General features: G+C 33.7%; 1 protein-coding gene across 1 annotated transcript in view; it reads right to left on the reverse strand.

The window, feature by feature from the left end:
- shg (DE-cadherin) overlaps positions 1-15,914 on the reverse strand; it is a 158,511-nt gene that overhangs the window by 100,989 nt on the left and 41,608 nt on the right. Inside the window, exons 10-12 of the mRNA XM_085956835.1 lie at positions 15,514-15,785; positions 13,876-14,154; positions 10,398-10,551 (exon numbers count right to left, since the gene is read on the reverse strand). Coding sequence (XP_085812961.1) covers positions 10,398-10,551; positions 13,876-14,154; positions 15,514-15,785 — 705 coding nt within the window. The remainder of the gene's footprint in view (positions 1-10,397; positions 10,552-13,875; positions 14,155-15,513; positions 15,786-15,914) is intronic.

Here is a 15,914-nt window from a genome sequence, read left to right on the forward strand (position 1 = left end):
CAAAGCATGGGTGATTGTGGTTGTTTCACCTCTATTAATAATTACACAAATGTTTCACTACACTACTGCCAATGGGCGTACATGGCATGTTGTAGTGTTAACATATTATATATTATGTTAAAAATAGGTTTACTCTATTAATCTAAACTTACGAGATTCTCGTTATTTTTTCATTATATTTTTTATTATTAAAAACAATAGTGATGTTTTAATAAAAGTCAACTCACCTTTTGAAAATCGTTACGATAACAATCTCCAGTCAAGAAAAACAGAGCCCGATTATTCAAATCGGATTTTGAACTAGAGAGTTCTAGACGAATCAGGACATTTTTCAATTTAATTCAAAGACTTAGCTTTGTACTTAACAGGTTTTGTCGTTTATTCGGGGAAGTATAATATGTAGGTTGTACTAAAAAACTTACAATGTTATATGTAAAAAAACAATATTAAAATTATTATAAAAGATTGCCAAATACGTAATATATATAAGTATATAGATTTAGCGGGTCAGGGGCGGGCGCACACAGAAAAATGGTATGGGGGGGTCCATTTCGAGTAATATATGTATGATTTTTAGGATGACGGGAGGCGGCAGGGTTATCAAAACCTAATAACTTCAGTATATTCCCCGCCTACTACGCACTTTGAATCTTACTATGGATATATAAATAGTGACCCATAGTTGATAGGTTATCTGAGATGCAGTCTCAGTATCACACCACACAGTACTCACTTCCACCGAGCCTCAGACGGCTAACATCAGAATTCTCTCCTGCGTTATTAATTATTCTTGTACCACCTGTATACTGTTCTCCTATACGCTCCTCCATTCATCCGATCAACCTACAACCGGGCTTTCATCCTACACCTTCACCCCCAAATATTGAACGCAACATGTGATTTGGATAGACCTACTGGATTCTGACCCTTAATTTTGGATGAAGAATGTATTTGATGTAACGAAAACTAAAATCATGCAATTCAATTTTTAAAAAATACAATTGAGAGCCTCCTGTAGTGTAAATTTGCTGGATGTTGCTAGTTTTAAAAATACTGTCACGTAGTTAATTATTCTGCTTACAATTTTATATTATATGTTATTAAGCGAGTAAATAATCAGTATTATACTTTAAAAATGCCAGACTACTTAATGCCTATTTTAAACATATAAATAAAAAATACACACTTTAGGATGGTGGTCAACGAGTGAACGAATTTGTGAACTATGTACAATACGATTAATTATTTGCCATGTTATGTTTGAAAAATCTAGTCAAAATTAAACCGTGTGTCAGTAACGTTGCGTAGCCTATACAAATCGAACGGTGTGTATTTGACATGCGGCGTTAATAGTTCGAGAGTCAATTGTACGGAAACTTTAAATTGAAAAGGGCAAAGTTTTCTCTCGCCTCGGAGGTAACAATTAAATTCAAATTCAACACTATGTACCCGTAGTATATTATCAATTGACAGTGAGTGAGCCATTTTATAATAGGTAATTGAAACTATGTTGACTTATTAAACATGTACACATATTTGAAGAAAATCTAATTTAAATTCACTCTATAACTCTCACTAACAAAAATCACTCTTATTAAATACATTTTTATTATTTGATCACAATGGCGGTCCACTACGTATTCACTTTAAAAAATGATTGAATTAGATACCCCTCTTAAATATATAATCATAGGAACTTCTAAATTCATAGTAGAGGACGGGTTGCAAACGTATCGCTCGCGATCAGCGTTGCCAATTTAGCATGTTTCTATACGCATCTAGCTTGCAAAAAACGCATCTGGCTTGTGGCGTTTTTACTAGCGATTTTTGATGCCACACAGCTTCAAATGTGTTGAAAAAACTCTAGATATTTAGTTAATTTATTTTCATGCGTATTAAATTTCTGACTATAGGATTCTTAATGCACGTTGGTCGGGGTCTATTTTATTGAGAAATAGACACAGTGAAACAATTACCTAATTAATAAATCTCCGCGTATATAAAATAGTAATTTAACAATTATTCTTCTAAATGAGCTCTCGTCTTCAAACATGAAACGAAACTTGAACGCCGTTGACACAATATAGGTATTTTACTGTCAATTTTGAAATATATATATGTTAAAATGTGTGGTTTTTACACGTAATCGACATTTTTTTCGATTTTTGCATTTTTTTTCGAAACCCAAAAGCAAAAGTATTGACTTCGTTCATGGTAGAATAAGTAAATTTACTTGCAATGTTATTTTCACAAAATCTAGCGTTTTTTCCTTCAAAATAGTTTGTTTTTATACCGTATCTGACATGTTTTTGTCATAGACAGTTGACAACACTGCTAGCGATCCCCAAGGAAGTTGTAAGGTGTTTTCAGCTGATTAATCAATTTTATTATAAAACCAAAACAATGCCATATTATAGACTCTAGGGCAAAGTCGCAATGATTCCGATGGTTCAAGAATATATATTACGGAATGTGATATATCTGTATGCACTCACAGGTAATTATCTAATTAAAAAGTTCTTATTCGCTATATTATAGCTTTGGAGGGGAACTTAAAGCTCCCACTGCGAAAAGACAAACAAAGGTAGAGGATACAATACCGTGTCACTGTTATAATAGTACTTGGGAGGGTGTTTTGGGTCATAATAAATTTTGGAAGTGCTTTCGTCACGCGACGTGAGTCCGTCGCCGTCGACAAGACGTCGTCAGGCCTGTACTCGGGAGCTTTATGATCACGATTAAAGTGAAATACGTGTCGAGCTTTCTGCACCGAATTGGGTAATTTGGCGAAAAATATTGTGAAGTCTTTGTGTATAATTTTAATTGGTACGGTTTAGTGTATTGCACCTTGTTTTATAATGCATATTTTGGCAATCATATAAAATATGAATGGAGCATTACATCAATATTATTAGCAATATAGACATTTTATTCTCAAAAACATAACAATATCTAAGAAAATCATAGAAGAAGAAAATTAACCGAGTGGGATTCGAATACATATCTTTCGCTACCCGTGCAAGAGTTCTAAGCTTTAGGCTGACGAAAAAGGTATCCATCTTCAGCTCAGGTCAAATATTACACGTATGTATAGAGCGACATTAACTAATACAAAAATACATTGTCAACCTATTATACAACTAGACTAGACAACAATATAGATAACCTTGTCGATTATTTTTCATATATACTATAATTGCTATTTTTATAATAATTAATATATCATACGAGTAAAGTAAGAAGGTATAATAAATACTAAGTATACTATAACAAAGTTATGAGTTACTTTGACGCAGCATAATATGAAAAATAAAAAACCCTCGTAACCTGCCCATAAAAATCGGAATCTGTCACGGTCCGCTCAAAAAGAAAACTCTTTCATAAATTGACACCAATTTATGTGATTGAAAAACAATTTCACTAAATAATGCTCATTACAACTCGGGATTGCAATACCGAATGAAAATATCAATACCGGTATTCGTAAAATAATTGGATTGGAACAAGTATAAATCTCTTTAAGATATTAATATTTTATAGCATTGGTGGTGACCAAGGACGATTAAGTGTCACAGAGGTAAACTAGACATCGCGTAACCCGACAAAAATACAGTCCGGTTAAGCCTTTCGTGGTAATTAATAAATTTTGTTTCCACTTTCAATACCGGATATATCGGTATTGTCTGATTTTTAAAACCGGTATTTCGGTATCGAAAAATGCTGAAATAAGTTCCGATGTGTAATTAAAAATGAAATCTACCAGCAATTCATTAAGAGGTATAATTGCACATTTCGTCAGACGTCTGATACATTCTGCAAAAGTGTCCACTTTGACATTGATATTTTACATGTGAATGTGTATCCTGGTATACCAATACCCAAACCCATTCATTCAAGTCTAACATATTACACCAATTTAACTATTTCTAAATCGTTCCGATTACGGAACTGCTTTTGAAACGCCTCGTAATTTTTATAACAATGGAGCCACAGTTTTGTAGGGAGGGAGGCAAAAGGCGAAAATGGGGTGGGATCAAAAGAAAGTAAGTGGAATACTATAATAGGCCTCAGTATGTTTCTTTGATGGAAGTCCTAATTACGCACCTGAATAAATTAAATCTAATTTAGATCGAACATTCTGATATTATTCAGATTTTTCAATTCCGCGGGTACATTTTTCTATACTTTATTTTACCGCAAAATAAAAATAAATGAATATTTAAAAGGTTGTTTTTTTTCCTTAAGGGTAGCAGTGCCGTATAAAAGCCGAAAATTAAGAATGTTAATGATCTAACATGAAACAATAGGTAAACTCCGGAAGAATAGTTGTATCATCATAATGCGATTCAAAGTGATTTCATGATATCATGAGGCATTTTACTGAATGGCAAAAAATGGATGATGATAAAATAATAATATTAAACTATCATACAATATACCAGTGATGGCAAAATATCAATTGCGAACTCGAATACAATGTTTTAATAAACTACTTTTTTATTATTCAACGAATAAGACACAAGATTTCAGAATGTAACATTCTATATACTGAATATACATAATTTGAAAACATCCCATGCACATACACAGAAAAAATCGTTTATGTAGAAAAAATTACGACGCCCGATGGGACTTGAACGTGTATCTGCTGGATTCGCGCCAGTATGTTTTAAAACGTCGGGCGTCGTATTTTTTTTACATAAACGATTTTTTCTAGTGTGTATATGCACGAGATGTTAAAAAATAAAACAATGTTTACATAAGAGTATAATGTGAACGTGTTGACTATGAAAAAAATCAATGCATAGTAACCTTATGAATAGTTATAGCTATATTCTCAATTTCAGAACGAATAACATAAATATGTTGACTTTTATCATCAAATTTAGTGTTGATTTAAAAAGCTGATGGTAAAAAGACAGGGCCTCATAATGACGCCTAATATAAATTATGCTGAATGTTCATGCTTAAATCCTAATAGCTCAAATTCTACAGTTCGTCCTTTATATTATATTATAAGGCACCAGTACCCTTAAGCTAAAAGAATATGTTTTTTTCCAGAAATCGGCGTAAATTTTGTCGTTTTTTGATTACTTATTTTACACTATAATAATTTATAATGGCATTATTACGTTACCATGGTTTACATATAACAACAAACGTTTAATACGATATAATTTAAGTGAAGTGTGAATATTGGCAATGTACATAATATAAGTCCAAGAAGAACACTTTCGGGAAAATGCAATTTATGATGTACCTACCCTTAATTTTTAAATAAATTAAATGTAGATTTACAATTAAATCTAGATAAATGGCTGTATGGTTATAAGAATGTGAATGAAATTATTTATGTTGTGTATATAATTATACTGTGAACTGGTCCTATAAACAAAATCTGTACTGAACACAATGTCGACATAATACTCACTGGTCAGCGTTGCCAATTTAGCGTTTTTAATGCCTCCAATAGGTTTAATAAATGTGTTGAAAAAACGCTAGGTATTTAGTTTATTTATTTTCGTGCGCATCAAATTTCTGACTATCGTATACTTAATGCAGGTAGGTCGGTACCTGTTAGATAAATGAAACACGATAAAACAATTTCATCCATTATTTGTTGTTTTTGTATATTATTCCGAATCTCAGCGTATATAAAAAAATAATAAAATTTAACAATAATTATTCATCTAACTAAATGGTATATTCTTTAATTCTCAATGTCCGTCCTACAAGAAAGAAGCTCTCGTCTTCAAACATGAAATGAAACATAGGTATTTTGATGCCAATTTTGAAATAAATTTCTGTTAAAATGTGCGGTTTTTACACATAACGACATTGGTTCGATTTTTGCACATTTTCGATACGTGAAAGCAATGGTATTATCGTTCTTGGTAGAATAACTAAATTTACTTGCAATTTTATTTTCATAGCTCGATCATCTAAAACTCAAAATTCATTGTAACCTTTTAAAAAAATGTGAATATAAAAAGGTGGAGCATTGCGTGAGTACCTACATAATTTGGTTCAGCCGAATATTCAGGTCTTCTAATTCAACTGACAGTATCATCCCGTGTAGGTAGGCACGCGGTGCGTAGCTTAAGGGCGGCAGTTTAAGTAAGGAATACGAACAATACCACGTTTGAGAGTAGATTCGATACAAATGACAATATTTTTAATGTTTGTGGGAGCGTACATCATAATTTAAAAGATTTGCTTTGCTTTTATCCATACAATACAGCCACACGGAAGAAATAAATGTAGTAGGACGTAAATTTTGTAGTTAATCCATTTTTACCTTACTATTTCTCAGACATATAAAGATTCCTCGATATTTTACAAACAAAAAATCTGCAATACATTAATTCTTTCCTGACATATTACAATACCTAACCATGTTATAGTTTTCTAAAGCAAGAGCGAGAATTTTGATACCATTGTCGTTAGTTTTAAAAGTGATAGGAAAACGTTACCCCATTATAATATTTTTCAAAGACAAAATAAGACCTCAGTCTAGCTTTTAAGTATGATTAATTTTCCGCTGTCCACTTAGACACTGTGATGTCACGCAATGGGGGTGTGAAGAGGGGGGGGGGGTGTTGGACACGATATTTTTCACAACACAAAGCGTCGTCAGATTTCAATTAAATTACATTGAAACGAAAACGTCCTTATAAACCAATACATTCAAATACCAATGTAGGTATGTGTTTCTTAATCAATTATCGTTAAACTGAAATGTTTACAAAGACGTTTTTACTAGTTTACGTACTCCAATGGTGATGTATATCTATTGGAAATAGGGTCACCCATAAAGTGTTTGTTTTTCACCATTGAAATATTACGCGCTCTAAAATTATTAACTGCTCATTCATTATTCACGGCACAAATACATCACAATGATTAAAATATGTGGCGTTACACAAGTGTGGCACATCACCTCAGCTACGATCAGTACATTCTGCAAGTGTGACATGCTTCGATGAGGGTCAAACAACAAAGCTTGGTTAGCAAAACTCCGCGAAGTTGCAACGATGCTTCGGTCATCATATTGCCAATAGTGACCTACATCAATAATGGCTTTCTTAATTTATCGAATATACATTTATTACTTTGATGAGGATCAAACATCAAAGCTTGGTTAGCAAAACGCCGCGAAGTTGCAACGATGCATCGGTCATATTGCCAATAGTGACCTACATCGATAATGGCTTTCTTAATTTATCGAATATTCATTTATATAAATAGCGAGTCATAATTGACAGCAAGTCTTCTTCATCCTCCAACTCCTTCACCCCAAAAGGGTTCTCGTAACTCCACAACGCGAACCCAAAAAAATAACATTCATATTTAGTACTCACTTTATGCAAATATTTAAGTAGTGATCTCTAATCCTTTCCGTTGAATATTTTTTAAATCTCCGATAAACCTTGAATATTTGGCTAAATCACATTATTGTTGGATATTGTGTAAAACACACGAAAATTTTCAAGTTATATCTGGCTTACACCAACAAAATGCAGGAATTATATATATTATGTTATAAGTATTATTACTTTTTGACTTTACACTGGTTTTCAGATACAGATATTTAGGCAACACTAATAATTCATTTTCACATTAAAGATGTATTGTAATCTTGATTTCAAATTTTATTAATATAAATAATTGAACCTACTTGTAAATAATTATATGAACAAAATTATCGCTTAGCATAGAGAGCCTATTTTTTCCTATATACATAACATATGCTTATGGTGAATTAAGTAATAAACAACCATTCAACTCGTACAAAATCCCTTGTGAAAGAATATTTTTGATTTTCGTTGTAAATAATAATTATAATTGAAAGATGATTTTAAACTTTAGTGGGTCTTATTATGGTCTTATTATAGTCGAGTTTCACCTGTACCTACCTGTATTAGTAAAAATCAATTTGCAATGATAGCTCAATTAACACTTCGCTACAGTACGATCAAAGGGATCGTGAAACTTTTTACGAGCCAAAGTGTTAATAGAGAAACCATTAACTTTTAGCTACAGCCATTTTTAATGATCGACTTAAGTGTATTCCAGCTTTTAATGATCCGCAGTGACCACGTTCCTGCGAGGGCATGAGACTCAAAGTTAAATTAGTTAATGGAAGTATGTCGAAGGGAGTGTGCACGTCATGGCCCGGATAAGTGCTTAATCTTCAAGAAAGCTCCCCCTACTAAGATGAATCCACCCCTTAAGCAGGAGCGCCCCCGGGGACGCTGTCTCATGACGTCATGACAGTCATGATACTGAGATGCTTAGCGTCTGTCATCCCAAATGTGTGCAATGTGAAATTCCGCGAAATGAATCCTCTTCAAGTCGTCACGCAAAAGTGAACTTAACTTAACTGTGTACCTACACACACACGATGACCCAAAAAGAGCTTGAAGAATATTTATGTTTCAAATGTAATAACATTAACAAATATATTATTGTGCAAATTAAAAAAGATTAAATAAAATAAATATAAAACACAGAAATAACGACACTGACTTCTCATTCGTGAACTCCAATTTCGATACCCGGTGAGGTCACAATTCACAATATATCTATGTGACGAGCCTGGGTGTTTCTGTGGTTCACTAATACTACTACAACACTCATTGGTCAAGATCTAGTATAGTGTGAAAACAATAATAAAATAGTGATTTTGAACCCAAAAAATATCGATATTTCTTTGAAAGTTAGGATAGGGCTCATAAACTTTTTGGGCGAAGAGCCACTATAAAATAGTGAAAGTCATAGATCGAATAAAATAATAAATAAATGTATCTCTCGAGTTCTTGTAGTGTTTTTTTCACTTAATTCTCCATGAAGTATATTGCATTTGTTTAGAGCGTATGTTGGGAACCATTCTGCCCCACCCCCTGGGCTGTGGGCATATGCACATATGTTGGAGAATTTCAGTAGTTCGAGATGTTCAGATACCAGATAATCTGTAAGATCAAGAACTCGAAAATGATACAATGCTCGAGGCGTAGCCTAAAGAACAACAGAGGACTCAAAACTTCTAACGCACCGCACCGCTCAGTTGTCAGTTCAATACACACTTACCATAAAAAATAAACACAAAAATTAGTTCATAATACTACAATTCAGAAAGAGAAAACCCCAACTAACCACTTAAAAAGACAAATTTCGTTCAGCCAGCAAAGCAGGATAAATTGTTTAATGAAAGTTTTATTATTGTGTTTAAAATTATTATTATGAAGTTTGTTTTGGACTACCGTGTATATTATACTACCAATCGTGTTCACTATTTGGCTAATTAGCCGGAAAAATACAGTCGGTAATACGATACTAAAATATTGCTCCGACCGGTTAACGAGTAAAATATTCATATTAATATTACATTCGGTTAACCGGTAATACAACAGTAGCTGCCTAAGATTTAGAGAGCAGTAAAACACCATATCCTCTCAAATACGGTTATATTAGAATACTCCTTACATGGGTGGTGGATAATCAGTCATTAGGATTCAACCCGATAAAAAACAACCAGCGTTGTCAATTTAGAGTTTTTTTTTGCCAGATCTATCATTTTTTTAATAAGCATCTAGCTTGAAAAAAAACGCATCTGGCTTGTGGAGTTTTTACTAGCGTTTTTTGATGCCTCCAACAACTTTAAATGTGTTGAAAAAACGCTAGATATTTATCAATATTTATTTTCATGCGTATCAAATTTCTGACTATTTGATACTTAATGAAGGTAGTTCGTTACCTATTTTAGTGAGAAATAAAATACGATGAAACAATTGCATGCATTATTTAATGTTTTTGTATATTACTCCGAATTTCCGCGTATATAAAATAACAATTAAACAATTATTATTCATCTAAGCGGTATGTTATTTAATTTTCTATGTCTGTCCTACAAGAAAGAAACTCTAGTCTTCAAACATGAAACGAAACTTGAATGCCGTTGACACAATATAGGTATTTGTTGTTAATTTTGAAATATATTTCTGTTAAAATGTGTGCTTTTTAAACGTATCGGTATTTTTTAGAGTTTTGCACTTTGTTAAATTCAGGCGCGGGATTAGAATCTGCGTTATGACGCCAATTCGGGCACAGCTATATAATATAGTTGACGCAAATGAAAATATTTTAACAATTAAGATACGGATATTGTTTGACACATCGTTATGCATCTGGTAGATTGTCGTATAGTATCGAGAGTACAATCATTATTAACCGTTCATAATGCCAGTGATAATTCGGTTAACCGGTAATACAAGCCCTACTTTAACGTAATGCACCATTCCTGAAAAATGAATGTACGAACGCTTTTACCATCAGCATCAATCCATCATGCGCCTGTCGTGGGAATAAAGAAATACAGTGGAAATAAAGTATCTTACCTTGTATGTAGAACTTGGTTTTGACGTCTTGCGACGCGCTGTCGTCTAATTTGAAGGAAAATGGAGGTCCATTTTCATCGGAGTCATAATCCTTCGCAGTCAGCAGGACTATCTTTGCTGGGGGCTGGTTTTCATACCAAATCACGGGTTGGATCTGCGAATAATCATTTCATTGAATAATATCTTGATATACCTATATGATAATATATCAGAAGCTTCTGTTTTTTTTATTCATGCATGCAATCTTGCAATTGGCACGATAATACGTGTTTACGCGTGCATTTTTTATTATGACTGAAATAACACGTACTGTCAGCAGTAAATCCATGCACGTGTAAACGGGGTATTAGTTCAATGAAAACAAATACGTTTGACTGACAAAGTTTAGTATCCACTATTTATGTCGGATCTTAAAAGCCTACCTCTACCCTTCGTCATTGGTATTGCATATAAATATACGAAATAGTCAGCAATTTTAAAACAACAAAAGACTATCTAGCCCAGTGTTATCCAACCGGTGGTCCGCGAAAGCTTTCATCAAGCTTTCAACCGACTATACCGCTACACGATTCGTGGAATTCCTACTAGGACTAGATGAAATGCTGGCCGATGAATCAGTGTTGATATGCCTACTGAAATTTCAGTAGATCTACAGTTTTTGCCAATATACTGAATTTATGATTTTTTTCTTCAAATCCAAAAAATATACCGGTCCGCGAAATATTTTTCCTATGTTGGCCGGGCCGCGGGTGTTGAAAGGTTGAAGAACACTGATCTAGCCGATTCACCCATGGCGGAAAAGCATTCAATTCGAACTGATTTTTTATCGATCAATTTTAAGCTAAGACAAATACTAGAATGAAACTTGAATAAATAGCATTTTTGGGAGAAATGGCGTGTATGTAAACAGTGATGTTCCACAAAGATAAATATAGATAAATAAGAAATTGGACATCGAAACGAAATATTTTTTAATAAAAATTACGTTATTTAGGTATGTGTAGTTTGAGTGTAGTGGTTATCATTTTTTTTTAAATCTATAAAATGATATCAAATATTTATCAGAGAAACTAATATCTATAGACACCTATTTATAAGTAGGGCCGTCAAAAGTATCAATACTTTCATTTGGTGACGATTCGATCTGACACCCATTAAATCAAAGAAAAAAATAATAATGAAGATATTTTTAGCACAGAAACCCATTAAAATAAATTATGATGTCAACTAATTTATGTAATTGTCAATATTTCTTGATGTACACGGTTCAACGCCTCACTTCAAAGTTAACCGCCTTCACAAGTTTAATAAAGGAAGTACACATAGCGACATCTGTTACCACACCCTGAAACAGGCCCCCAGGCCAGAATCATGGGTAGGCCCCCCTACCTATCACTAAGATTAAAGACAGTATGACGCTCGACAGTAACTTTTTTCAAATAGTGTTAGGGGTGAAATTAAGAGTATTTAGTATATTTTTAGCGATGTTAAGTATTTTTAATACATCCACTTGAATTATTAAATTGTCGAGTATTGACACACATTACAATTATATCGCATAACTACATGTTTTAAAACCATAATCAATATTAACATTTGAAGAGAATTACCGCCGCAGGCGACTTTTTTACTATTGGGGTAAATTTGTGATGTGTGTTCATTGTTGTTTTAATTTAATAAAACGCAATTTTTTTGTAGTACTTATTCCACTTTTAATCAATAGATTAGGACCGGTTTCGTCTGCATTAGAGGGACATTTTCAACTCTTCTTCTTTCAACTTCAAAGAGTTGAAAATGTCCCTCTGAGGCAGACGAAACCGGTCCTAATATATTGATTAAAAGTGGAATAAGTACTACAAAAAAATTGCGTTTTATTAAATTAAAACAACAATACAGTGCAGTTCCACCATGAATTGACAGTTAACAAAATAAAAGAAATTGAAAAATGTGTGTTCATCTCACTTATTTGGTTGACCTACTACGTTGGGCCCCTCCTGAGCCCGGGACCCAAGGCTAGAACCCTGTCAGCTCCCCTTGTGGGGCCCATGACGATAATGAAAGCGATGATATATTTAAATAATATATGATTCTGATAAAGAAATAAAATAATATTATTAAGAGCTAGCAAACTTTATAATATAATAAATGGATATAAAACAAAATTGCTTTACAACTTTACTATGAAATCTTCAACATTTTTATTTGATACGCGAAGAATAATAATATGTATGTAGGAATTTACGTATCGCCAGTCTACGCGGGATTTTCCGTAAAAACCCTGCAATAACGTAACGTTGAGCGGGTAGCAGACATACTGTAGGGCGAACTATATTTTATGCCCATCTCTTTAACGAATGGGCACTCAAAAGTTTACGATTATTTTACGACGCAGCTCAGGTCTGGTCCAATTGGAAGGCTTCGTGTCTTTAAATATTGGACTAAGAAATTAAGCAACGGGGGTAAATAGAGAAATACTGGACATTGGTAAGATTTAGGGCTTCGGGATTCCGGGAATGCATCCAATTTCTGAATACCGAAACACCGGGATTGAAAATTATCCAATCCCGGTATTATATTATTTTAATATAGTAAATAATTAAAAAATACTACGTTAAATAAAGAATGTTTTTAAAAACTTTACCCAACTATATACATAACTAAGTACCTACAGCTGCACACATTTTTTTTCAATCTTTTCCGATTACGACGTATTAATTATTTAATGCACTGTAAAATATAAATTATCAGTAAATTGTGATGCCAACGACGGTCGAGTCATTTGTTCCAGGTTCAAATCCCGTCAAAAAAATCACATGTTATTTTTAGATATGAATTTGGACCCAATATGTTGTGCAAGTGGCCAACATCCATTTCTCGTAAAAATAAATTCTGTTAATACAAGCTGATTTCACGTGGAGGCCAATATTATGATTTTCTTAGGATCAAAGATGGTAAAAAAATGTATTAAAATGCATCTTTAGTATTTTACTACACTCTCCCTTAAGTTATCCGTTCAAGTTTAATAAAAAAATCAACTTTCTTTAATATTGTATAAACTTAGTCTTAAATAAATCATAATCTAAAATTAAAGATTATACTATCTTCAATAATAATCGTCAATGGTTTATTTGCTGTTATCATGTCTAGTGGTGTGTGCAAAAAAAAAATAGATAAGATTACTTCTGATTACAATATTACTAGCTGATGTGTTTCGCTTGAGGTCGTTCATTGATACAGCTAAGTCAAATAAAATAATATCAAATTAAAATCGAATCCAAAATATGCAAACATTATCTTCATCAGCTGTCCTAAAAATTCAAAAATTGAATTGGCAGAAAAGATATTTTTTTTAACAAACTTAGTATTTTTTTATATGTAGATGTCAGTTGGAACTAATTAGAAAGACGAAATCAAATAAACATATTTAAAATTTTACATATAATATAGATAATTAAGTTATAGTTTAAGAAAAACTTACATTTGTCAGGAAAGGTGCGTTATCGTTTATGTCAGTAAGCTCGATGATTACTTCCGTTGTTGATCGAAGTCCAGTTGGACCTCCCAGCTGATCCATGGCACCTATGAGAACCTGCCACGTGGAGAATCCCGATGGTGGGTCTCTGTCCAAGGGCTTGATTAGCTTGAGACAGCCCTCGTTGTCGATGGACATCAACTTCTGTTGATCTTGCTTCACGATGAAATAGACAATCTTTTGAGGCGCGTTTCTGTCAGCTATGTCAGGATCGTAAGCTTCCACCTACGTACGAGAATATTGTAATAATTAGATATTGAACTTCACAAAAAAGATGATAAACCTGCGAGAAATAAACGGACGATAAAATTTGTATTCATTATCGACGCATTATAGACAACTATTTTATGTCACAGCGCTCCATGCGCTGATACTGTTACGTCACGTGTTTTTTTTTTATCTCTGACACTATTGAGCGGAATTAAAACCCTTCACAATACTACATTCGAATTAATACTCTTCGTCTGTTTCCTCCACAAAGGATTATGGATTTTAATGTAAATAAAACTCCGCGCGATGTCGAACACACACTGAATTATGAGCGCGGGAAATGTGAAACGGGGAAAGTAAACGCGGTGGAGGGTTTTAGTTCCAGAATCGACCGTAGTGACGTAGAAGACATAATACAGAAGTCGCATATCGTAAACTGGTGGCATTTCTCGTCTTCCTCGTCATGTCAATGTTCCTTAGTTCTGCCAAATACACCCATTAAATACCACCACTTAATGGTATTGAACATACATAATTTTGAAAACACTTTTTTCAAAAAAGTAAGACACCCGGCAGGAATCGAACCTGCGTCTCTTGGGTATCGCGCCCTGTGAATCACCACTATGCTATGATTGCCATGCTTTATTGCGATAGATTTTAACTATTGGCCTTTTTAATACCTGCTCATAAGCGCTCTATAATAATATATTCAAATACATATTAACTATTCCTTTTATTCTACGAATAATTCACAAGATCTAGCTAGCTTGATTTGGAAGAGCACTGATGAGTAGGTATTAAAATTGACCAATAGTTAAAATTTGTCGCAATTAGTATGTCACCTCGTAGCATAGTGGTAATGCAACGGATAGGGCGTAAACCTGGGAGATACGGGGTTCGATTTCCCGTCGGATTGGCTTACTTTTTTAAAAAAAGATTTTTTCTATTGGTTATAATATAGTGTTTTTCAAAATTATATATGTTCAAATCAATGACATTAATATGGACAAAGCATCTGGAAAAAAATGACACTCACTTTTTTGTCGGGTCTGCCGAATGGCATAATCTGTTCTAACGCCATTACAATAAAGGTAATATTGGTATAAATTCCCGAAACTTTTTGTCGGGTCTGCCGAATGGTTCGGTTCGAACAGGTTCGCTCAAACGAACATTGATACTAGAAACACTGTTCTATCGCCGTTATAATAAAGGTGATATTGCTATAAATTCCCGATGCGTGACGTCTACCTATGCACGTGCGAATGTCACTATGGGCGAATTTACTTGCTAGCTACTGTACTGAGTGCGTCGTCCATTAATAATGTCATTGGTTCAAATACATATATTCAGATCTGATGAATTGAGTAATCTTACATTCGCAATGCATCCATCGATGAGCTGCTCCTCGACGATGGTCTTGGTGATATTGGCGGTGAAGACTGGAGGGTTATCATTGACGTTGTCGATGTTGATAATGACATTAGCGAAGTCCTGGTAAATGCCGTCAGACGACCGCACGACTAGCGTGTAGGTGGTCTGGTTCTCGTAATCCAGCTTGTTCTTGACACGAATCTTACCAGTCAACGTCTCTATGAGGAACGCGTCATACGTATTACCACTTTCTATGCTGTACGACACCTCAGAAGCTAAAAAAAAAATCAGTATTAAACAAACAGGAAGAAAATATCCAAATCGACTCGATAAAGTTTTAATTCTCAGTCTTTTAATCGGGCGGTACAATAAAAAATATTGTATCCTACCATTATGTTGATTCG

The sequence above is a fragment of the Rhyacophila brunnea genome, unplaced genomic scaffold (genome assembly GCF_057557595.1).
Source record: "Rhyacophila brunnea isolate RB1 unplaced genomic scaffold, BYU_Rbru_1.0 scaffold_6, whole genome shotgun sequence".
Lineage (NCBI taxonomy): Eukaryota > Metazoa > Arthropoda > Insecta > Trichoptera > Rhyacophilidae > Rhyacophila > Rhyacophila brunnea.